Source organism: Motacilla alba, chromosome 5, assembly GCF_015832195.1.
Source record: "Motacilla alba alba isolate MOTALB_02 chromosome 5, Motacilla_alba_V1.0_pri, whole genome shotgun sequence".
Lineage (NCBI taxonomy): Eukaryota > Metazoa > Chordata > Aves > Passeriformes > Motacillidae > Motacilla > Motacilla alba.
In genome coordinates this window covers 51,865,041-51,890,183 of record NC_052020.1, presented here as the reverse complement: position 1 = coordinate 51,890,183, position 25,143 = coordinate 51,865,041, and the positions used below count along the sequence as shown (strand labels likewise).

At 39.6% G+C, this 25,143-nt stretch overlaps 1 protein-coding gene across 14 annotated transcripts in view; it reads left to right on the top strand.

The window, feature by feature from the left end:
- CDC42BPB (CDC42 binding protein kinase beta) overlaps positions 1-25,143 on the top strand; it is a 91,362-nt gene that overhangs the window by 18,736 nt on the left and 47,483 nt on the right. For all 14 annotated transcript variants that reach the window (XM_038137092.1, XM_038137105.1, XM_038137100.1 and 11 more), the window contains exons 2-3: positions 10,004-10,095; positions 22,410-22,493. In XM_038137092.1, coding sequence (XP_037993020.1) covers positions 10,004-10,095; positions 22,410-22,493 — 176 coding nt within the window. The remainder of the gene's footprint in view (positions 1-10,003; positions 10,096-22,409; positions 22,494-25,143) is intronic.

Below are 25,143 nucleotides of genomic sequence, written 5' to 3'. Positions count from 1 at the left end.
CATGGAACTGCTGCTCTGGTCACAGCGATCCGCTAAGTTGTGCCATTGAACAACTTTACTCTAAATTTATAAGCAGAGGAAAGGGGTGCATCATAAGGTGGATTTCACTCCTGTTACTGTAAGTGCATTTGTGTAGTGTGCTTTGGAAGAAGAATTTACTGGAAACCTCTAAGCTCTATAAATAAAGGAAGTGGCATGTGGTAAATACAGCACCAGTGTAAAGTGTAAATTGTTTTATTACATAATGCACATATTGTGTTTATAGTAACTTGAGAGAAAATTTTGTGTATATCTGGAGAAAAAAACCCCCATGCATTTACTGTGATTGGTAAAACAGCTATACTGCTTTCCTGTGAAGTTTTGCTTCTAAGATGAAATAAAGCATGCAGTCAGAACTTTGCTCATACATTGATGATGTAAGTGGTGGCTTAATTAGTGTCAGTGTGTGTATGCTTATATCAGCACAATGTGGTCATCAGATTGGAATTGTTTTATTTCTTAGGATGTGCAAGAGGTGCTGGGTCTGATGAAACTTAGTTTCATCCTATGTTATTGAAATTTGGGTGAACTCAAATTTGAAATTTTCTTAATTTCTACTTTGAAACCATCTAAAAAAACACCAAATCTTTTTTCTGAGCAGTTGTAATTTTCAGGCAATTCTACAAAAAAATTACTAACTATGCTGTTGAGATTGTTCATCATGCAGTGAAATAAGTAGATTTTAGCAATATTTACAGTGTTGTTATGGAATAAAAGAAATTGAATCATTGAAATTTTACTGTTTGGAACTAGTGATTCATGTAAACCCCCTGAAACAATTTTTCCGTTACTGATGTGCTTCAATATAGGATTGCCATTTGCTGTGGCTTAAATGGCCTCTCCAACACCTGCAAAATCTGGCCCTGAACTAGGAGTACAGAAAAATTGAGGCATGAATAAAGCTAAATTAAACAGATACTGCATTCTGTGGTGTTTCTTACAAAGTTTAACATGTGTTTTGAAGAGCCTGTCCTAATGTGGTGCAGGCTGTGGTATAGCCGCTTCCATGGTTGCTGTGCTCCACACCACATTCACCTCAGTTCTGAAAGCCATTTTGCCCTTCTGCAGCCTCATCCTGCTCTCTGCCTTGGGCTGGGGCTCCAGTGTCACAGGTATGGGAGTCACATGGGGTGAATGGTGTGGTAGGAGGGGGTGGAATGGGATAGACAAGTTAGCTTTTGCCTGGAAATGTTCCTTGTTTGCCATACCACAGGAAGGTTGGTGATCCAAACAATGGACTGGAGCGTGGTGAGAAGGAACAAGGATGAACTCCTTCAGGAGTAAAATGAATTGCCTGGATTGAAGTAATCGTGTAGCTCCCTATTCAGTTGTCTCAAATGTCTGGGATGTCAGACAGTCCCAAGGAAAATCTGTATATGGCTTGATGTACAAGTGTCTTCTAGGCTGGGTACTATCATCTTGAGGAAAATAAAAGGACTGAAGATGAAGCTTATGAAGGCATTGGATATCAGCAGTTACATAAGAGCAGAAAAGTTCCTTTATTGTGGAAGAGTAATCTTTTCTTTGCAGATTTTTAGGAAGACTTAAGAGGAAGGAAAGTGCCATCTTTGAAAACCTTGCAAAATTTGAGTAGAAGCAAGATCCATTTATTTTGGTCTCTGCAGAAAGTGCCAGCTTGCAGATACTATTGGACTTCTGCTCAGTATTTTAGTCTGTGATGGTTCTAAGGCTGAAGAGGTTGATGGACCACCAGGGAATCCATGGCTGGTATGTAGGCTGATGAAAGAGCTGGGAATCTTAGGGAAAACTTTAGGAAAAGGTGAGAGTAGTATGGCTTTTCCTCTCACAAACAAATGTGACAAGTTGGAAAGAGGTACGAAAAACTGGACTACCTAGTGCAGTCAGGAGAACTGTTTCTCTAAGGGCTTTCTTCATTCTCCCATGAGAGTTAGGCTAGAATTTATTCTCAAATTGCTGGATGTTTTCTGAAATGCCTTTATGAGTACTTATAAAGGTGCAGGTCTTCTTGTCCAGTCTTTTTTCCTGCTTAAAAAAGTCTGTGTCCTGACAGTGATATCCTGAAATACTACATTTTGTGAAGCTTCACCAGGTTTGTGTGCACAGTAATTCACTTTTGGCTTTCTTGAAGTCAATGCTACTTACAGTCACATTCTTCTTCAGTGTTAGTACTAACAGTTTCATCTTCCAAGATCAACTAAAATATTAATAAATAAGTAAGACAAGCCCTGCTTAAATTTGTTCTAGAAATCAAGGAGTAATTCCCTAAATTCAGATCATTCAGTGACAATAAGATGAACAAAGTGAGAAATTGGGCAGTGAGCTTCACCCTCTGGTATCAATGCAAGCCCCCTCTCCTTGTCCTTGCATCCCTTGTAGTACTAGCACACACCATGGTCTGATTGGCATGTGCTTTTTATTTTACCTATTATTTTTCCTTTGGCAAAGAAAGTTCTTGCATATATATGAGTACAGCAAATAGTCATTTGGGGTGTTTCTTCGGATGCCCAAGCCAACCCTTACTTCCTCTCACCTGCTAGAACTCTGTTTCTGTTTAGTTCTCAAAGACACACAGTGGCCATGGCAGGAGTTAAGCTGGCAATGTGTTTTGCCACTTGGACTGCTGGAAACCATCTGTGTGTTCCTCAGTGCTTGTCTGTACAAACCTTGAGTATTATCTTGGATGTCCTTTCATTGTAAGCATGGAAAGCAGTGAATGGGCCGGGCAGGCAGATAGCCAGCTATTAAGTGTTTGTGGTAACATTCATCAGCAAGCTGGCATATTGCTGCTGATTGAGTGCTTCTGTGTGGCACTTGCTTTTGGGGCTTGCCACACAAAAAGAATAACAGTGAACACAGAGGATGTTTCGAGGTAAATGCCATGCTCTTCTGCTGGCAAATTTAGCAACACTAATAGGATCAACATCAGAACTACTACTTGATATTTTTCTTGAAAGCATTTCCCAGTGCCATTAGCCTTTAGCTCGGTGATAAATTTTCCATGCAGTTATCACAGACTAGTGTACAAATGCCAAATGCCAGAATCAGTGTTTCTGTAACTGATAAAGCCAGTAATGAAGCAAGATGCAGAAGCTACAAACATTGGTTTTATGCCTAAAATTAATGTTTTTATCCTTTTAAACCTTTGAGGGGTTTTGCATGTAATTACTGAATCCAAATGTTACCAAATTCATAGTTGTGTTAAGTGTCAGCACAGTGTCTGATTGAAGGTGCTCAGATGCTCTTTTACGTATTTCAGAAAACTTTCCTAAAATGAAGCAAAATCCATAACTGCCTGCAAATGGATACCTCTGTGCAACAGTTCTTCAGAAAGCTTGAAGGCTTTTCAGGCATTTATATACCAAATAAAGACTAACAGTTTGACATTTAACTTAATGATTGGTTACCACCTTCTGTCTTGAAAAATCAGCTTCAAGAAAACAGACTTTTTTGCTATTGTGTTCATGTACGTATTTCTACTGGCATTTTAGTAAATGCCAGTGATACTGTTATAAGAGAACAATACCAGCCACTGTAAAACTGGCTGGCCTTGTTCAGGGAATGAAGAGGATTCTGACAGCGTGTGAAGCAGTGTTGTAGCAACAGGCTGTTCTGCAAGGTCTGCAGGCCCTCGAAGAGGTAACCAGGTTGTGCTTCTCTGGTTTTAAAGCCAGCGGAGTTTGTGTCATTGTAGTGATAACCAAGAGTCTTGCACCACTGCTTTGGTCCAGTGGATGTTGATGAGTGATGAAGAATTGGATCCTTGGGCAAGAGGCAGACAGAATAAGTGAAGTGTGTGTGTGTATGTATGTCGTAAAAACAGGAGGGAGGGCAGAAGTCAAAGGCCCAGCATCAAATGTGTCAGAGAACACAGATTGTGTCACATTGACTTGTAAACAACAGAACTTTGGTGAAGTTTGTCTTCCTGTAAATTTGTATTTATCAACTTTACTAGTGGAAAAACTCAGTGGAATAACCGCCTGCCCTTCCCACTGCATGTGCTTCTCTTTTCTGCTGCACACTTCCTTTCTTCCCTCTCCTGTGCAGTATTGTCCCACTGTCCCTGCATGACTGTGGACAGTGAGGTATGTCTGCTCTGCCCCTGGGTGTGTGTGCTGGCTGCCAGCTGAGCAGGTGACTGCTTATTTCCTGCTGCTGCCTTTCCCTTAGCAGAGGTGATACCATGGGTGTCTCCTATTCACTGCCGTTTCTAAAATAAAACTTGGAGCAACTTTATATATATGGACAACTTCAGAGAAATTTGGTAAAGGGGATATGAAGGGATTTTATTGGGATCAAAAGGTACTGGGTGAGAAGAATGGCTTCAGAATGCCCAACAGTATCATCACACCTACCTTATTTCCTTAGGAAACCAGACTAAAAAAAAAGCATTGACAGAGGTAGATAGTAAGAGGAAACAGGCCAGCACAGGAAAAGGGAAGCAAGGATCTATATTTGGAAAAATTAAAACTGGAGTCAGCATAGGATGGAAGAATAAAAAAAAAAATTTGCATTTCTAAAATACTGGGGAAATTTCACAAACTGATACAAGAGGATTGTACTTCTTTAAAACTCAAGTGTGGGTTGTAACAGGTATTTATCACCTTAGTAAGCAGGTTGGGGCTACCTGGGTGTGGGTATCTCCCAAGACATATATACAAGCACTGACTTGTTAAACCTGCCAGCCTGCTGTTTTAGCAGCAATATCATAGGAGTGCTGTTTCTTTGAAAAGGGTGCACAAAGGGCACACAAGTTACTTGATTTCCAGAATGTAAGTTGAGGGATGGCTGAGGGAAATGGTAAAATTTGCTGCTCTTTCATGTTCTTCCTCCAAAGAAAACATCTTAAATAAAAGACTGGCTCTGCCTGGTGGGAGTATGGCCCCGCAGACAGTTATCTGCGTCATTTTGTTTTTCCCTGACATTAATATTTTGCAATTCACATAGTTTCCTACCACAATGTTTTGTAGAGGGAATGAGGAGATAAAGGGAGCATGGTGGCAGATGAACTTGTGTCTGACCAGACAGTTTGGACATACCTTCAGGGTAGATCCACCTGAATGTTGTTATCGTGTTATATAATGACTTAAACCCCAAATCACAGCATCAGCTGTGAAACTATCTGGTGTAGGCAGTCTATTATATGAACAGGTTGTCCACAGAGCCCATGGAGTCTTCATCCTTGGAAGTTTTTGAAACCTGAGCAGGCAGAACCATAGGAACCTGGTCTGAAATTAATATTGACTGTGATTTGAGCAGGAGATTGTATTAGAGACCAGCTAGTCCCTTTCAACCTGAGTTTTGAGTCTGTATTATTTTCTTGCCATTGTTACATTTATTTAAAACTTGGAGGTGCCAATGATACAAAACATCAGGTGTTCTTGAACATTTGGCAGCTTCAGCTAAGGATTTTTATGAATTTCTGGAAATTGGTACTGCCCAACAAAATCTGGATGAGTCCTCAAATAAGAATCCTGGGGTAACTCCACCACTGAAGCAGCAGTGATCATAATCCATCCAGCAGGTTATCTTTTGCCCATTGCAGTGTAAGGGTGTTAGCTTTTGTGATTCCAGATGGTAAATTATTGACATAAATTGAATGATCCAGAATATGAACAGAAGGTAGAAATTCAAAACATACCTTGACAGTTCTCATTTTTAGCCACATTGCAGGTGGGAAGAGTTGACCTATTATTTTTTGAGGGTGATGTTGACAACACTGGCATCCTTCCCTGACCTGCTTTCAGAAATGAGAGGAAATTTGACATATGAGGTCAGCGTGCACCCATTCCTGGGGTAACAGTGCAGAGTGCCCAGTTTGCTGTGTCAGATCATCTCTGCTAGCATTTCCTGCATTTCCTGCAGCTTTCAGTCATTCTGAAAATGCCTCCAAATATTTTATATTAGGTGGCGTAATACACATTGACTGCAGTGTAGATGCACCAGCTCTCAAACCTATATCACAAACCTATTTATCTGTGAGTAAAACATTTAAATCATGTTTTCAAATTATTAACATTTATGTTTTCTTTTTGCATAAACAAAATATCCATCTATCAGTTGAAGAGGAGAATATGATCAGAATAGAACTGGTGTGTGGAGAATTATGTCTTTCACATGTACCCTGGTTTTCAATGAGGAAATAAATGCTGGCATTTCACTTCTCATTATGAATCAAAACATCAACTGTTACTGTTTTGTATTATTTTCTTGAGAGCATACACTACTTGGCTTCTGAAAATTGGTTGTTTGGGTTTGTTTTTTTTTCCCTTGCCTCGTGTTATAGAAAACACCCTTCTTCCAAACAAGATTAAGTGCAATACTGCAAAATTAGCTTGAGAGAAAAGGCAATGGTGCATACAAAGATACTGCACATAGAATGTCTATCCCAAATTCTTATTACATCCTCACAGTCATGAATAAACAAACTCTTGCAATTACTTGCAGCTAATGTTACCCTGACAACTGTGTGTATATATAACAAAATTCAGTAATCACTGCCAACAAAACCCCCAGTACAGCTAATGCTTCTGTTTGCCAGGATGAAATATTTTCATTAAGGATTAAATCAACTCCAGATCACAAGTTCTGCCTTCAGTATTAGGATCAGAAGTAATTATTAATTCCCGTAAATGGATATAAGTTTGGTTTGAGTTCCCTGATTATCAAACAGTGGGATGTAAAAGGAGAAGCTGTATCTCTCTTTACCAGTTAGGTAGTGATAAATCACTTGGCATTGTTCTGGCAAGCACGGTCTGTCTCTGATGCTTTTTGATGCAAGTTTCTCCTCACTCAGTTTTGCCAGTTCTGTGCATGCTACTGATCAGCATATTTGCAGTTGAGGAACAGCAGCCTCCTGGGACAACTGCAGGAATGCAAATTGGAAATATTTTTTGATTTAACTTACTAAGAGATAGAAATTGTGGAATCTAGTACTTAAATGCAGCAGTTCACATCCTGGTGTAAACAGAGTTCTAGAACTTCAATATGCCAGTAAAGTATGTATCAGTTTAAATAAATTACTGGTCTGTTGCCTCCTCTGAGCTCTGATCTGTAATTGCTGTTGTAGTCTCTGTGATCATTAGATTCTCTTGACACCCAGTTTTATTTTCAAGTTATATTTACTTTTAAGGAATGTTAGATGCCTTGACAAAGACTCGGAATTTTTCCAGTTCAGGGGAAGTCCTGCCAAGTTTAAAATTTTTCTGTACATTCAAATGTTCATGTTTGGTGCTTTCTAAGACAGAGACCACTGAAACTGCAGTATTTCTGAACACCAACACCTATTAAATACTAAAAGCAAACATTAGTTAAGTGCACAAATGGTTTGTAAGAACAGCAACTTCCTTCTAGGAGTGAATATTTCTTTTAATTTACATATGTTAAACCAGTGATTTTATTAACTAGTACTTCAGTTGACCAATTGAGTTGGAAAAAGCAGGACCAACCTAGGACTCTTGTAGATTTTATCAAAAATGTTGGTCAAGAAAATGAGGGCTGCTCATCCTTCTTCAAGAATACAATTTCTAGAAAGATGGCAATAATGCCCTTCCCTATTTCTTCTGTTTACTGAAACTTAAGTATGTGCTCTGGTCAATACGTATTTATTAGTATTAAAATACAAAACTAATCAAATTAACTTGCTCTTATACAACTTTACACATTTCTAAACTGAATTCCAGTTTTAGCCGTGTGAAGTTTGATGCACTTCCAAGTGGAGAAATTTGTAGATGAAATAATAAAATACTTTGTCACCAGTCAGCAGAAATGCAAGATATAAGGGGGTTTTTTTTTTTGAGTGTACAGGACAGCTTGAACTTACTAGGTTTGTGTCTCCTGGCTTTGAAACTTGCTTGTGATCAATTTACAGCAGCGCAGAGCTTTTAGTACTTAAAGCAATTATTTTATTGCCCAGAGAAGTTGTGGATGCTCCATCCATGGAAGTGTTCAAGGCCAGGTTGGATGGGACTCTGAACAACCTGGTCTAGTGGAAGATGTGCTTGCCCATGGCAGAGGGATTGGAGCTAGATGATCTTAAAGGTCCCTTCCAACCCAAATCATTCTGTGATTCTCTAGTTTTGATATTCTGTTTACTTTGTAGAATTACTGCTAAAATTTGCTATTTATTTGAAACAAAAGTTATTATTGGGTTAGTGCCCTCCAGAAATAAATACTAGATTTCATTTCCCCTTGAATTTTAGTACCAGAAGCTGTTGTTCTGCAAAATTAGTTCAATGACCAGCATTCTGTAGTAGCAACCCCTTAATAGGGGAACTTGCATGTTTATTTCTTGTCTGCAGTTGTAGTTCCTCCATCTGTGTTCATTTGATGGGAAGGAGGTGAGAGAACCTTGCAAAACAGTTAATAATGCCACTGCTGACAGCTGTGTACTGTGCTTGTACAGGTGTCTGACTGGACTGGTGCAGATCTCTGACTGATTTGGGGTGGTGGTGCTGGGGAAGTTCAGTGGAAATGATTTTGGGTTTGAGGTAATAGTCTCAGTGACCTTGTGGTGAGGAAGGTGTGATTGGCATTTCTGCCCAGCTGAAATAGGGAGTCTAGCAGAAAATCTAGCAGTGTCTCATTCTTTAGATTTCAGACTTTGGATAGACAAGAAACTCTCAGTGAAAGGGGAAGCTTTTTCAGTAACACCCTCCTAAATACAAAGCAGCAGCATGACTGTTCTTCAAGTACAGCTGTTTCTTCATTATTTTAGCAGTTAATGGTTTTTTGCTGAGAGGTTTGCAAGCATTTTGGTTAGACTTCATAATGGAATTTTCAGTTTCCAGTTCAGACTTCTGTATCTCTGTGTGGTTGTAAGGTTTGATTTCTTTGTGTTAGCATCTGAAATACACCATTGAGGTAGTGACCCCCTCTTGCAGGAATTCTGTTTGGCTTATAAACTTACTAGCTTAATCATAATGTAAGGGTGAGGTAAAACAGGAGTCTGGGCTGAATTACAAGTAGTAATTCTGTGATGTTTTATTCAGTTCCAGATAGGAAAAAATACATGTATTGGAAAACTGTGGTCTTTTTAGTCGAACAGTGTTTGTGATGAGGTGAAGAGCAGCAATCTTTTTGTGCTGAGTTTGAAGAGTAAACTGCTGCTGTGCTTGTGCAAACTCGTCCTTGTCAGTTTGCTTGCACTTACACCACTGTTTTTTGTTATTGATCTGATCTTCAGAGTAGTGACTTGTAACAAACGTTCTACCTAGACAGTGATCCATGTGCTGTGATATGCTAGTAATAAATAAAGTATTCTGAATGGGGTCTGGAGAGGAGAAAATGGATGGTTCTACAGGTATAGCGGAATTTATCCACCAAATATTTTGAGAAATATGGGACCACCAGAACAAAATAAATGTAAGATAGTTAATCACTGGGCATCTTTTTAGACTGCAGCCCTTCAGTACTTGGTCCAATTGAGATCTGGTGAATGTTGCTTAGCAGAAACGACAGTTCAAAGTAAAAAACCTTAAATTAGCCACAGATCTTGTGGGAAATGGTTTTGCTGCTTTTGGGTAGAGACAGCTATCTCTTGAGATTGGGTTGTTAAAGCCTTAGCTGGTACTAGCTGAAATAATAAAAAGTAAATCTGCACTCCACTTAGAAGAGAATTAATCAAGTGCCTGCAGGGTAGGACAGATTGTCCATAGGGTTTAGCAATAATGAATGAGCTCTCCCTTTCACGTGGTCCTTCACTGAATCACAAAACCCTAAAGAAAGGGAGGGAAATCCTTCTGAAAGACCACTTTGCTCTATATTCTTACTAGCAGCAAGGCAGAACTATTCATGCGACTGAACTTCTAAAAAAATTTTAATTGTTAATTAAATAGTGTAATTAGCTTTTTTTTTTCCTCTGTAGTTTTAATAGTTGAAAATCTGCTATTGCTCTGGGTATGCAATAAATAGTTGTGACCTCCAGTTTATGGGCTGGCTTGCAATGTTTCTCTTTGTAATTGACTTTTTTTTTTTTGTTAAACAGCAAAACCATTTACAAAATTGGTAAAGGAAATGCAACTCCATCGAGATGACTTTGAAATTATAAAAGTGATTGGAAGAGGTGCATTTGGAGAGGTAAGAGATTTTAACTTTCAGTTGTAATAATAAAACTTTCATCGTGTGTGCATCTGATTTCTTGTTACAGTTGACCTTAGGACAAAAGTTTCACACAGATGTGCTAAAATACTTCCAAATGTGGAATATAGCTAGGTACCTAATGCAAGATCCTTTTGAAGCGGGTTATTCAGTGTCCAGGTGTGCCATTTCTGTGACTGGCTTTCTGACTTCAGTGTAGCCAAACAATTGTCTCTTGGATGTGTGTATGAGCGTGATGGTCCCACCTAGCAGCTGCAGAGCTGAATTTGGGATCCCTTCTCCCACTTGCCATATGGACTGCTCACTGCTGCTCTAATTTAACACAGAGCTGGGCTGCTTCTATGGTAGGAGCGTGGAGGCTGCTCCACCCATCTGCCTGTCTCTGTAGCAATCTGGTAATGCAGAAAGACGCATTTGGCTGCCTCAGAGGCTGTTCCCTGTCATCTTTGAAGATCAAAGGCTGCTGGATCTGTGCTTTGGACAGCAAGTTGAATCATGCTGGGATGATAGGAACGCCTTGTGTTTTGAGGACTCGCCAGTCCCAGGACCCTGGACTGAAGCTTAACTTCTTAGCATATTTGGTGAAAGTCTCATCAATCACACAAGCCTGGTAGGGCTTGCCACTGGCAAAAGCATTCACAGACAGCAGGCATAGGATACCCGAGGCTTTTGGAGGACCTCAAAGACAACCTGTTCAGCATTTAAGAACAGGTAACTAAAGTCATAGCTGTCAGCAAAAAAGGTTATTAAGTAGAGAATTTCTAGAAGTAAAAACCCCTTCTATTTCTTTCAGGAAACCTTTTTGAAGTAGTGCCACACTAAAGTGAAATGCAGAGACTGCCATTAGTGGCAGACTTCAGCCCATGAGCACTCAGCTGCACCTTCTGCTGCCAGTGGCTAAGGAGAAGCTTCCTGATCCCCCTGTCCTGTTGTCTCCATGGAGAGCAGGACTTTCTGCCATGCCAGGCATTCCTTCCAAGTGTGGTGTGCTCTGGACACCTCAAACTCTTTCATGTAGGATTTGAATGTGGGACGGGGTAGCAGAGGGCTACCAGAAACTCAGCTGGAGAAATACCAGGACCCTACTTGACCTGGGCTCAGAAAACAAGAAGGTTTCTATGTGCATATGCATTTGGTAGTGGGTTAAGTAATGACTTTATATCCATGTAATTTTAAGCTACTTCAGAAACTGCTTTTGAGAAAAGTGGAAACCTAAGACAGAAACTAATGTTCCAAGAATATCTCTTCATGTACCATCATTTAATGATGCAGTAACATGTAGTTTACATGTAATCATCATGAACACAGCTGCTGAAGGAAGTGGAGCATTTTAATAAAATGTCCTGATTAGCAATAACATCTTGCCCTGTAAGACAAAAGTTCACTTTCTAGTGGATGTTGAACTTGATGAGTGCAGTATTTGTTACAAAAAAGGAAGTGTTATCTGAGAGTAATGGAAATACTGCAGGAAAATCACCTATTTCACCTGAGTGATTCACTTGAGTATTATTTGAACACGAATTTTAGAGAAAAAAAAGTTACTGTAAAAAGTTTGTCAGGAAAAAGCAATAATTGGAAAAATATTGGTTAGTCGAAGGGAGGACTGAGAGCTACAAACTTAGTCCAGAAAAGAAGTCTACAGAGGGAGCTTTATAAGTAGTTAAAAGGCCTAAAGAATCAAGACAGTAGTGGGTACCTGTCTGTCTCTCTGTTAGGGTTTTGGTTCAAAGCAGTGGCACAGTTTTGAAGACAATGCCCCCACCTACTGCAGAAGGATTTTGCTCTCCATGAGCTGGGTTTTTTCTGGAGGAGACTAACCAGAACTTCCATTCCAGGTGTGCACCAAATGGCGCTTGGATCCAAGGAGTGCAGAAGAATCAATCACTGGGTTTGACTCTCCAAACAGCTTCAAAGCATGTTTGGTCCAGGAAATCAGGCTAGATACAGTCTGAAACAAATTCCTGAGCTGCATACAGTGTAGATGGGAAAGCTCAGCACAGGATACTTTGATGTTGTTCGGCTCTTGCTGTGCCAAATGACTTGCTATAGTGGCTGTGACCACTGATATCTAAAGAATTTTAGATTAGCATTTTGGCAGTTTGTCTTTTGGCAGGATTAGAAAAGGTTTCTGGATCTTTTCAGAACTAGACTTGTGATTGCTTTGGCTATCAAGAATGGGAACCCTTTATAGTGACTTGCAGATGGAGTCGGTGTTGGGAATGCCTTCCCACAGCATAATATTCAAGGAAGGCTTGTTTTCCATAGTACTTGTTCTGTTCTTTTTCAAAAGATGCTCTTCTCTACTTAAAGAATTGACCAGCTGGAAATCTCAGTACAACAGTAGATAAAGTATTTATATGCATTTCAAGAGACTTGAGTTTATATTTGCTAGGATGACCTTTCTTAGCTTTGGATCAAAGTCTTAAGGTGCATGAAAGATACAAATGCTGAATGGAAACTTGTGTTAATAGTGTTTGGGGTGCCAGAATCAACAATGTGTTTCATTCTCTTTCATTTGAAAAAGCATGGAACTGTACAAAAGCAATTCACACATCCCATCCCCCCCAGTGGAAATGAAATTTCACAGGAGTGAAATGAGAACGTATCTTAATTTCATCCTTCTGTTGGAGCTGAGTGCTCACAGAGTCAGTGGTATCAGTTACCTGTCAATATCACATCTTGTTCATCGCTTATCTAGAAAAAATTTAATTTATAGTTGCAGCAGCTTGAAACTTTTGATCAGTTTAAATTATACAGGAATCATTGATTTTAAGTTCATTATACTTAAATCCCTCTTGCCACAGAATATTTTGTGCTTTTTGCTTATGAAAGAATCCTTTGACCCTTGTATATACCACACTGCTTTAACTGCCAGATTTCATAGGTATTATAAAATAGTAATTATGTAAAGGTTGACATTCCATAATAAGAAAATGAAATGTAGTTTCTTGAAAGGAGCTGGTGGCATCTGACTACTATAAAACAACACTTGAGAAAGCTGAGTGGAGGAGCTGTGAGTAATTGTTCCGTACTACTTTCTTACATACATGGGAACTATGTTGGAAATTACTTGATGGGCTTTATGTGCTAAAAATACATTTTAGGAATACCTATAAAATATTTGTTTAAATATATAAAGAAATTATTCAGAATTAAACTAAACATATTCCTGTTAGAATGAAGTAGTTTAATTTAAATACTGAACAGCTGAACAAGGTAAACTTCAAAAAGGATGAAAATTACATTCCATTCTTCTCAGTTTAGCTTCTTTGGATTTTTTTGAGACTGTCAGGGGCTTTATTCTTCCCAAAGAACTCTTGCATAAATCAGTAGCTTTGAAGAAATACAGTTCAAACAAAATAAAAGCATGATATTAGTTATTAGTCAGGATCAGTGGTCAATTTTTGCCAGAAAAGATGTGAGCCAAGGAAGGAAACGTGGTATTTGACCAAAGAGAGGATTGAGAGCACATGTGGGCTTATCCTTGTGAACACAACTGCAAAATCAGTATCTAAGGCAGATTGATATAATCACCAGAACACATCTGTATTGGCATGCCAGTACCTTTTTCTTTCTTTCTTTCCCCTTTGCAGAACTCAGCTTGGTTCTTTACACTTTTTCCAGCAATATGAGAACAAAACCCAGTGCAAAACCACTTTAATGAAAGTTCTTGTAGCATGGCATGCCTGAGAAAGCAAGAGAAAAATGTTTCTTAAATTGTTATTGTTATGCTGGGGGAGAAACAGCCTAGCTTAGAGCCTAGAGATTTCCTCTGTAGCCACCTGGACTTCTACTTTCACATAAAGGAAGCCAGCCACTTTGCAGTCAGGGTGAACTGAATGTCTGAATATTCCTTACAGCAGCATGTAAGGCTCTGACTCAGGAAGTCACTGGTTTGAGAACATAATTTTATTTTCCAGAAGTTTCATAGTTAGGAAGAAAAGTTTTACATGTTATTTGAGTGTGTGACTGTTAGAATAGCTTATCATTTGAAATGCTGGAAGGAGGATAAAGTGCCCATGGTTCTTCCTCATCTCCTAGGCTGTAGTTGCCTGGGGATATACCCAGCTGGGTGGAGCATTTTCCTGAGTGCCCCAGTGTTACTTTTAGTTTTTTCATTTTCTGGGTCATACAGGCAGGTAACTCATGTACAGAGGGACAACCTCCACAAGGAATAATAATAATAAGAAGAATAAGAATAATAAGAATAATAATAAGAATAATAATAAGAATAAGTGAAAAGCCCCCTGAAATAAATTCAGAAGTAAAATGGTTTTCTGTTATCTTAATTCTAGTTTCTATGAATAAAATTACTGCAGAAGTCTGTTTGTAGACAAGAAAGTATTTTGTGTAGCATGGAGTATTTTGTGAACTACACAGAAAACACACAAACTACACAAGAGTGAAAATCACTTTTGCAAAGTACACAGAAGTGAAAATACAGTCTTCAGGAGATTCAAGGAATATCAGCATAGAATGCAAAACTCTCTCAGATTTTCAGCCTTTAGAAAAAACCACACCAAAACAACAAAGAAGCCAAAAAGCGTTCAAGCTGTGGTTTGAAGTTTGCCTGTGCCTGACTATTCCTTTCATCTAGAAACACCATGGACTGTTACTTGAAATGAAATGATGTCCTGAGAACCTGTGCTTGGTGGGATTGTGCTTACCTGGGACACTCAGGCCAGCCTGAGAAGGCTGTGTGCTTGGTGTTTGGCTGCACATCCCAAACAATTGTGGGAACAATTGTGCTTACAGCAAGCAGGCTGAGAGGGATAGGAAGAGGACCCTGGATATGGGGACTGTGGCTCTAAACACTTGCATGTGCTTCTTTGCAAGGTTCATCTGCCCTCAGTAATGTGCTTGTATGTCTTTAAGGTCACATGTCCTCATCTTGTGTAAAAGACCATTTAGGCACACTGCTAGAGATCAACACGTTGCAGTCAAAGAGCAGTTGTTGAAGGAAAAATGAGTCAAAATGTACCTTGTTTGAGAACTTGGATTGTATAACATGGCTGACACCTCCTGGAAATTTGGCAGTGTGGGACTGAAACAATTGTCTTCCTTCCCTTGTTTGTTAGCAAGGATTTCTTGAATGAGCAATGCTTACTGTGGTTCCAGCAGAAGGGTGGAACTGCTTGGTCTTGCTTAGCACAAAAACAACTAAAACTCCTAATGTGCCCCACCTAAATATTGCTGTTCTGGATGGATTAGAAATACCTTCTCATGTAAATGCTGTTGTGCACGGACTTGATCTCTGTAGTGTTTGGTAATAATACGTCACCTCGACTCGGGATGCTTAGTCACAGTCTCAGCTGGGATCAACAGACAGAAAAATGTGTTTCCAGAAGAAAATAATGGCTGAGAGAGAATAAGGCTGATCCCCTGTGTACCACAAGTTCTGATCACTGATGTGGTTTCTAATGAGAGAGATACTGGCTGAGGTTGCAGTGAGAGTCAGAAGTGAAGATGTAAAAGCTAAGCTTCCCGTGGTCAGTCGTACTTGGCAGTGAGAGGCAGAGCTCTTTGTGCCCTCTCCACCTTGTAATCACAGCTGCAGGGTACTGAGTTCAGTGTTTTGATGTACTTCTAGAAATTAACCTGGGGCACAGGGAGCCTATGGACTGCAATTAAGGCTGTCACCTATTCAGAAGCTTTGGTCGTTGCTGTTAGGTGCCCAGCAGGGACTGTACCTTCCTACACTGTAGATGAACAGAATTCCAAAGTATTGCACACCACATATGGCACTTTTCATTCAACTATTCAAAGAGTCAAAGCCTTCAGAATACGATGCAAGAGAAGTATTTAATTAGCTCTGCTTTTCTTTAATATGCTCTTCATGAAAAAAGAAAATTAAATCAAAGCAAGCTATTTTCTGCTGTGGAAATGGATGAAGAAAGAAGCTGCTTTGTTTTGAAAATGCTTCAAAAGAGCTGGTTGCTATCTCAGTCCTCCCCAGCTCCGTGTGTGTTTGTGTGGCAGCACCAAGTAACTATGGAGACAGGCAGGTTGCAAGGAGCCAGAGACACACACAGTTCATTGTGGTGCTGCTGTGAGAGCAGACGTTTGTCTCTGCAAACCCCCCCGGTCCTGAGGAACAGCTTAGGTGCTATTTGGGGCCTTTATTCTTCTGCAGAGTCTTTCTGGCTGGGACTTGTAAGGGATTTCTTATTTGCACAACATGAAGATATACACTGCATGCTCAAAAAAAATCTGATTTTGCTTTGGGAATCTGCACCATGGCATATGAACTCTATCAAAAGACACTGGTTTTTAAATTTATATGTAAAATAGACATTAAAAAAAACTGATAGAGCAGCCCAGACCAGTTTTTCCTCAAAGATGCAGTACTAAAACTGTCAACTAATGAGCTCTGTATCAAAGACTTTTTCCTATCTGAATATGTCAGGAGGATAAAGCAGTTGCTGCAGTGTTTTTGCAGTAGCTGGTGTGCAGGGTATCAATAGCATGAGACAGAAATAGTAGAGTAAATGTGGCATAAACAAGCTTTAGCCAAAGGAAATGAATGTAATATTCAATTATAAATCTGGTAATAAGACATTATGGGTAAATTGTTTACATCTGAAATGACATTTTGTCTCTTCTCCCAGTTGGAAGGCTTGACTAAAATCTCTCCTCAAATGTCTAAAGCCTTTCCAAGTTCCCGTCAAAGGTTAATTCATGGTATTTTACACTGTTTTATCCATGTAATTTTATTGTCTGTTAGACTAAGGAGATCTTCTATCATCCACTTTTATTGATGCCCGCCCTTCCAATTTTATTTTTAGACAGAATCATAGAATGGTTTTGGTTGGAAGGGGCTTTAAAGATCATTTTGTTCCAGCCCCTCTGCCATAGGCCAGGGACATCTTTCACTAGACCAGGTTGGTCTGAACCCCATCCACCTGGAATAATAACAATAATGTACACTTTATTTTTTCTTTTTTTAGCAAGTAAGGCTTTTTCTATTCCCACACTAGCATGAGAGGCTCTTTAGTTTCTTGATCACCTCAATTGTCCTCTTTCACACCTGCTCCAGATTTATTTTTCTGAGGTGTGGCTGTGTGTGGAGTTTCCAGTGAGTTTGTATTGCAAGGCAGTAATGTTTACCCATCCCCAGTGGTGTGTATCTGCCTGTGAATTCCAGATTCAGTTTGCCTTTTTTCTTAACTACCTACCATTATGATGTGTTTGCACAAGTATTATCACCTGTATGTCTGTGTTCCTCTCTTTTCACCTGGGAACATTTTGCAGTCGAGTTTCACCTTATTCCTGTAAGTCTAATCCCTAAAGATAAATTTTACCTGAGAGTTTAAGGTGCCGTGAGCATGAATAGTGTCCTAGTGAGATTTTTTTTGGCTTTGCTTTGAAATTAATGCCAGCATGATTTTTAAGAAGGATTTGTTAGTTGTCTTAATTGTTTTCTGGAAAGCCAGTCTCATATTTAAATGATATCTGCACTTTATTGCACCATACTTACCATTTACATAAAATAAAATTTGTAACTTGATGCTGCTTACTAATGATGATCATGTCACTCAGAGGGCACAGTACGGTGCTGGGAAGTTCTGTCTTGTCTGTAGAGGATGATTTGGCTCAGATTTGCACCCTGTTAGATTTCATTGGAACACTGGGAAAGGTGGAACTTGGCCTGGGATGGCTTTGCACAGTGCAGCCCTAAATGTCAGTATTGAGTGGGTTTTGAAGATCAAAACCTAGCAAAATACTCCTATAAAACAATTCAAGAAGCAAAATACTTACTCTTGTTGAAGTCTAGAAAGCTACTTTAGCTATATTGGTTCTTTATTGTATTTTATTGCACTGCAAGTGAAACAGAGTTTTGTGACACAAAATATGGCAAAGAAATGGATGGCAGAAGCAATGCAGGTCTGATGGGGTGTTGTGGCTTGTAGTTACCATAGATGGATCTCAGTTATGCTTTAGCCCCACTTGTCCTACTTTTTTTTTAACATAAATATGTCCACAGCTGGTTAAAGTGAAGGCACTAGGATTCATTAGGCTTTCTGAAATCCTCAAGGAAACATGCTTGAGTTTTATTGCAGTTTTCCTGTTGCCTCAGTCTTGAGCATGAGAGGTCATGGTGATGCTAATCAAATCAGATGGTAAATCAGTCCATACCGACTGGAAGGGGGGTTGCAGCGCTGGGGGAACCTTTGCACCTACAATTTTTTCTTGTCACATTTTTAAGACTTAATAAAACAGAATCACCTAAATATCTACCAGACTACTTTGTGATTATTGAGCATTTGGCCCCCTGATTGTGCATTCCAGCCTGGCATTATGAGATGCAAATTGGGAATAAGTTTTAATTTCCTTACTTTGATACAGGTATTAAAGGTGGTTGGTTAGCCCATGCCCCACCCCTTTGGCCAGGTAGAGAGATGTAGGAAAAAATCCAAGGCCAGAGCAAAGCTGAATCCTCAGAGTTTCCAGTGGCTGAGGGTTCAGGGACTCCCCAGCCCACCCCTCTAACTCAGGGGTCAGTAGTCACTGAGCCCGCACTGCAGTGTGTGTTACTCAGGTATTATGTCTGTATTTAAATACTTTCTGAATACTTAGGTGGCCACAGCAGCCTGTGGCTGAGTTCCAGAACTTTTTTGTGACAATAATACTTCCTTAATCTTATTTTCTTTTTTTTTTTTTTAATTTGATGCTTTTCACAGCTTGTGTTATGACAAACACCAAATGATTGTTCTCTGCTCATGTTCTCCATGACATTTATGGTTTCCTGTGTCTGTCATAGCTGTTACCTCTTCCAGGCCTGGAATATTTTAATTTTAGGTTATTAAATCTTCTTCTTGAGAAGCTGTTTTATCATATCTCTGCTTGTACATTTTTTCCTTTCATTATTCTTAGCATGCTTCTTTTTTTTTTATTTTTATTTTAACTTCTAATATAGTGTAAATTGTATTAGGCTTAGAAATGGAGAGTGAAAACCAATGTTAAATCCTGGTCTGTGCAAAACATGAGCACTTGTTCAGCCACTAAACGTTTAAACTCTGAAGATAGAAACAATGCTTTTGTTCTTAAAGCAGGCATTTGCAGCAGTGTACAAATCTATGTCCTCTGGAATACCTCTGAACACCTGCTGAATGGTTTTCCCTTGCATTAGTAGATGTGGTGGATTGGTATGTAGGATAAAAACCATCATATTTAAATCCAGACATCTTGCATGCTTTGCACAACTGCAGTATAGGAGGCCTCTGATCTCACAAAGTGGTCAGTGTGGTTATTGTAACTGAATTTGAGGTATGCAAGAGAAGGAAGAATTAATATAAAAGTAAGAAAAAATCACTCCACTGCAACGTCTCAGAAGGAGACAAAGCATTATATGATGAAAGTAAACTTAGAAATGCTGCCACCTGATGAGGAGTAAAAGAAAGGTAACTCAAGGAAACGCTGAAGTATTTTATGGAAGAAAGGATCTTTTCCAATATTGTAACAGTATTCTTGCACTGAGCACTGAGTTTATCAGGGCATTATTTTCTTTGTGCCTCCCTGTTTCAGTTCAAATATCAATGAAGTTTGGGTTATGCTTTTCTGTTTGTTTTCTTTTAAAAAAATCCTAATTATTTGAATTGGTTGAGGAGTCAGATCTAGTCAGGCAAAAATTCTGTCCATTCTGTGAGATACCTTCAGCAGTCCTAAGATTTCTTTCCAGAGATAAAATTCATGGGGAATTACCTAATTTGCTGTGTGGTTCAATGAATTTTTCTGCTGACATGAGAAGCTGTCCCACTGTCACCCTTATAACTAAAGCAGCAGTGTGTTTACTGGTGCCATAACTTGATAACCACTTAATGTGAAAATATGAGTCAGCTTTCTTTTTATGAACTGTACTTTCTCTTCCACAGAAGACAATTATCTTCCTCCAGAAAGTTTAAATTGGCCTTTTTAAAGCAGTCTTTTCAGTTGAAAATAAATAGCACTAATATAGTTAGTGACTGGGGAATTGCTAAATAAGTCCTACAGATTTGGCATCCTTTCTTCTTTTCCTTTCTTCTTTTTCCAGGCCTGTTTCATTTGCCACTTTGTTCTAACATTTACACCCCTCCTCAGCTGTGCCTGCCCTCCATGATGCCACGCTTCCATTGCTCCTCAGCACTTGGGCACGCTCCAAACTTGTGATATCCTGCAGTGCCTTTGGACAGTGCTGGCCTTAGATGAAGTGCAGTAGATGCCTACCTGGGTTCCGATTTGTGCACTGTGTTTATACTCAAATGGCTGAGCAGTTCGGGTGTTGTGGTGTTATGAAACTTGAATGTTGCTACACTGGGGCTCACAGAGCTACGCTTGCAAATTGCATCTGCTGCAGAGCGTTGGTTCATTCATCTGCAGCAGGTAACCTCTCCTCTGCAGCAGGTAACCTAGATGCTGCTCTGTCCCTGTCCCTGTCCCTGCCCTGGAGGTGTGGACATTTCCTGAGTCACCATGTTCTCTCTGGAACAGTTTAAAAAGCCTAGTGGGTAATGTCAGCATCTTGCAGTTTCCCAAAGCTTTTAATGCACTGTTTGACTTACAGTGTGCCTTCAGCTGGATCAGGGTAATGACCCAATTAAGTGTATGGAGAGAGGTTTTTACAATGACTTTTAACTGTGATGAAAAGAGGAGAAAGGCTGTTTACATTTAAGGCCATTACAGAAGGTCAGTTGAACAGTTTTGTATGTGCCAAGGAACCTCGTGTGTTTGGTTTGAGACTTTCTTGTCTTGCTCATCCTTCCCCAGCAGCATGAGCAGCGGGAGGTGTTTGTAGGCCAGGAGACATTGGGATTGTAATGTAGCTCTGGATATTCTACTTCACTGAGAGAAGCTGCTCCTTAGTGCTGTGCCTTTCCCAGCTGTGTCCAGGGCCAGATTCCCATGTCTTTCCTGCAGTGAAAGATTTTTCAGAGCTGTGTGTCTGTTACATGGCTGTGCAGGTGTGTACAAGGTGCTGTCACCCACTATGTGACCTGGTGAGTGGAGCTTCACTCTCTTAGGGGTGGAGGGAGGGCTGAGCTATGTACCTGCAGGCTGCGATGTCTGTGTTAATGTGAATATCCTGTTCCTGTGTTACTGGAGAAGCTGTAGTTTTCCTGCCACTCACTTGGAATTTCTTTACTGGTAAGGTGCAGGGTGATACTACATTTCCCATTTCCCTCCTCAAGACTTAAGGCTTTTTATAATGTTGCTCTGCTTGATGCACTATTCCAACCTTTTTTTATAGTCAGCAGCTTCTTAAAGCTGCTGTAGCTGAATCCTTTCTAGATAAGAGTTTTTAAACAACAGAAGAGGCAAGGTGATGTCATTCCTTTTCACACAGCTATTCAGAACTGTGTTGGAAGCAATGAAAGCTGGTTGGTTTTCTGCTTCTGAAATAGAGATGAGCTGAGAAGCAGTAGAAATAGCAGTAGAAATATTCAAGCAGTATAGTCCTGTGAAAATGTTGCTATATTAGTCATGATGCCTGTTTTTCTTTTGCCAACTGGAAGAACTTTGTGGAAATTATGGCGTTACCACAAGAAGAATTAGTTTTGGTCTTTGAGAATACATTGACTTTGGTCAATGACAGTACATTTTCTTGGTCAAAATAAAGTTTTTGCATTCCTAAGCCTTGAAGTTTTTGTATTCTTGTTTTTTTCTTCCATTTACAGCTGTGTGCAGAGCTACTGTTCGTAATAGATGAGTGTAAGCAAGTCTAATACACAGCATGCATAGTAAAATGCTGTAAGCAAAATGGTGAATAAATAAATGATTTTTTTTAATATCTGCATAAGGTACACAAAAGCATGCTAATTTGCAAATATCTTTCAAGTTTCTGAGACCTGAAATGTGAAAACAAATTAGTGAAATGTAGTGCATTTCTATTGACAGCAGCCTTTCTTGTTTTCTCAGGCTGCCCTTTTAAATGTTGCCCCACTGGCTGCAGGCATGACTACAAGCCCCACTTGTTCTTGGGAAACAATGCAGCTTTACTGCACATCTTCATATGAAAAGCTTCATGCTCCTCCTGTATCATCCCCCATGTACTTCATCATGAGCTCTTGACCACACAGGGTGCATCAAGCACATAGGAGTAATGTTGGAGGAATACAGAAGGAGCAAAGGCTCAGACTGCAGTTTACCAGCGTGTCAGCTGATCACTGCTGACTCCTTAGTAACTTATTTTATGGATTTGTCAAATTAAACTGTTTGAAAACTGTATTTCTCTGACCATGCTTTTGTGTGAGTATTGATCTCTTTAAATGTTGCCTTTTTTTGACCATGCTCCTGTTAAAGATATCTTAATTTTTCAGGTTGCAGTTGTTAAAATGAAGTGTACGGAGCGCATTTATGCAATGAAAATTCTAAATAAATGGGAAATGCTTAAAAGGGCCGAGGTAAGTAATACAATTTTTTAACACAGAGAATTTTTTAAATGACATTAGGAAGATTACATTGAAGCTCTTCCAGATTAGGAAGAATTATTTCATGAGCATAGGAGCTTCGTTCTTTTCTCTTTTTTTTTTTCCTTAAGCTGTTTTAATGCAATCAAGTCTGACAGTCCCTTCCAGGCATCTGTTGTTCTCAGCATTACTGTGTATTCATTTACCAGACAGTCTGCCCTAGTTCTTACCCTGAATTTATTGGCCAGATTTTTGTTTACAGTAAAGGCAAGTTAAAGACTACATGAAAGCTGAGATTGGTGCTACTATGACATTCACAGCTGTATACAAAAACGTTATGAAAAAGGTCTTTCTTCTCCTCCATTCAGAAAGCATCCATGAAGGAGCTTTGCATCCTACAGTTTGTAACAGGATTTAAATAACTAGTAAAACTATAAATAAATATTTTGGAATCAGATTCAGATTGTAAAACAAAATGTGTTAAGAAGGTAAATCTGTTTAAGAAGGGGTGTTTTGGCAAAAGGAGGTGTACACTGTCACAACAAATTCTGTAAATGCAAAGGCAAATGGTACTTCACACATTAGGAAAAGAATACTAAGAATACACAGTGGGAAGAGCTTTCTAGGATAGGTATTTCTAGGATACATACTCCTCCATGGTAGAGGAAAACCTTATGGCACATACATAATATTATGTAAGTTAGCAGATAAATGGGCAATAGATTTGAAGAGAAAAGACATGTATTGCATCAGGACTTGCAGCAGTTCTGTTAAGGGGCAAGCAATAGCAGCTTTGCTGAGGTCTGAGTTTGCTGACCCTTCCCTGTGCCATTCTTCTGTCCCCTTCCTGACACCTCCTCCCCCCAGCCTGCCCTTCCTAGTCCCTCCCTTCCTTTCAGTGAGTCAGTGCCAGGCCTTTTCCTGTGACAAAATCTCCTCCCTGTTGTTAAGCCCCTCTTCACCACTGCCTTTGCCTGATTTAGTCACAGTCTGTCCATCCATCCATCCATGCACTTCTTTAGAGGCGGCAGCAGCCGCTGCCACCCGGCTCTCCTTTGAGCTGTCAGGAGATTTCACACCCTGGGCTGTGCTGCATCAGCGGTTCTGCATTAAGCCTTTCCCTGGAGGAGGGAAATTCGGTGCCCTTTCTATGCAGATTTCAGCTGTGTTGGTTCATTGGTCAATATAGAATTGTTTTAAACACAAATATTTGAAGGGGTCTCCCAAACTCAAACGGAAATACAGCTATGCTGCCTTACTTCAGTCATTTTTAAAGTGATTTCATTAAGTGGCCTAAGTAGATGCAGCTTTTGCATGTAGAGAAGACAGCTGTTTACAAATTGTGTTCTAATCACGCAACTAACTCATCTTATCCTCTCAGGCAGGCATGAAGGATGTATAATGGGCTATAGTGGGCAACAGTTTTCCCAATACAAACTTAGGAAAAGTAACAGTCAAAGAAAAGGTTTCTCTCTGCTGATTTTCCCTGTCTACAGAGGAGAATAAAGGGGCTGTCTTCTCTGCAGGACTGCTTTGTCTTTTCCTGATCAGTTGGCTTGCTTGATTTGGCTTTTCTGGATAAGCAGGATGTTACAACCTGCATATCAAGTTCATGCAACATCTGGGTGTTGAAAATTTCCCAAATGTGGTAAAACCTGTTAGTTTTTAAAATGAAGCCTGCAAGAATACAGTAGCCTCTTAAATGGAGAGTTCCACTGAAAAAGCAAACTTCAAGTATTTTATTAACCCACCTCACCTATTATTATATAAAAATATTATCATTATTATTATGAGTGGGTTAAGAAGCATGTTGTTACACTGGTTTATGTTTGTTGTGCATGACATAAAACATAGCAAGAAGTTAGCAAAATTCTGCTCATTCATATACTGACTGCAAGGAAAAAACCCATATGGTTGGAAGCCACTAAAATAAAGTAAAGATTAGTGAATATCACTTGACATCCATAAATGGGTTGGAAGCAAAAATAGGCATGCCATTTATGTTGATAAGGACCATTTGTATTCGTTGTTCTCACAGCAAAATACATAGTCATTAGTGTATTACTGTTGACACTTCCAAATAAGTCCTGACTGGCTGATTAGGTAGCCTGTCATGCTTTTTCAAGTCACGTCTCAAGGCCTTTTAAGCTAGTGTAAGCAGAGGAGGAGAATTTTATGCTCTGAATTCATGATGCAGTGTTCAGCAGCATTACTGGGTTTTCAGTGTTCATGACATTCCCTCGCTATTTGAGGTTGCACAGTGAACTGGATCAAGGGACTGATGTCTTCAAAAATAAACAAACTAGTTCTCTGTGTTGGCAGCCTCCTCACATCGTGGTGCCAGGAGAGCTGAGAAGTGCAATGCTCTGGTGCTGTGGGAAGGGGATAGGATTACTTGGAGCTGCTGTAGCTGCCAGCCTTTTTGCAGAGCGCTGCTTTGGCCTTGCATTCATAAACCATTAAACCACTCAGTTGGCATTTAATTACAATTTACTTCTCTTTGCACCAATGATTACTAATTTACAATGTGACCACAGCACAGTCTTCTTCAATAAAATTGTAGATTTAATTTTGCATCCTTTGAGGGGAAGATAGCTGGAGATACATTTGTAAAGTGTAGTCAGTATATTGTGAGGCTTAGGCT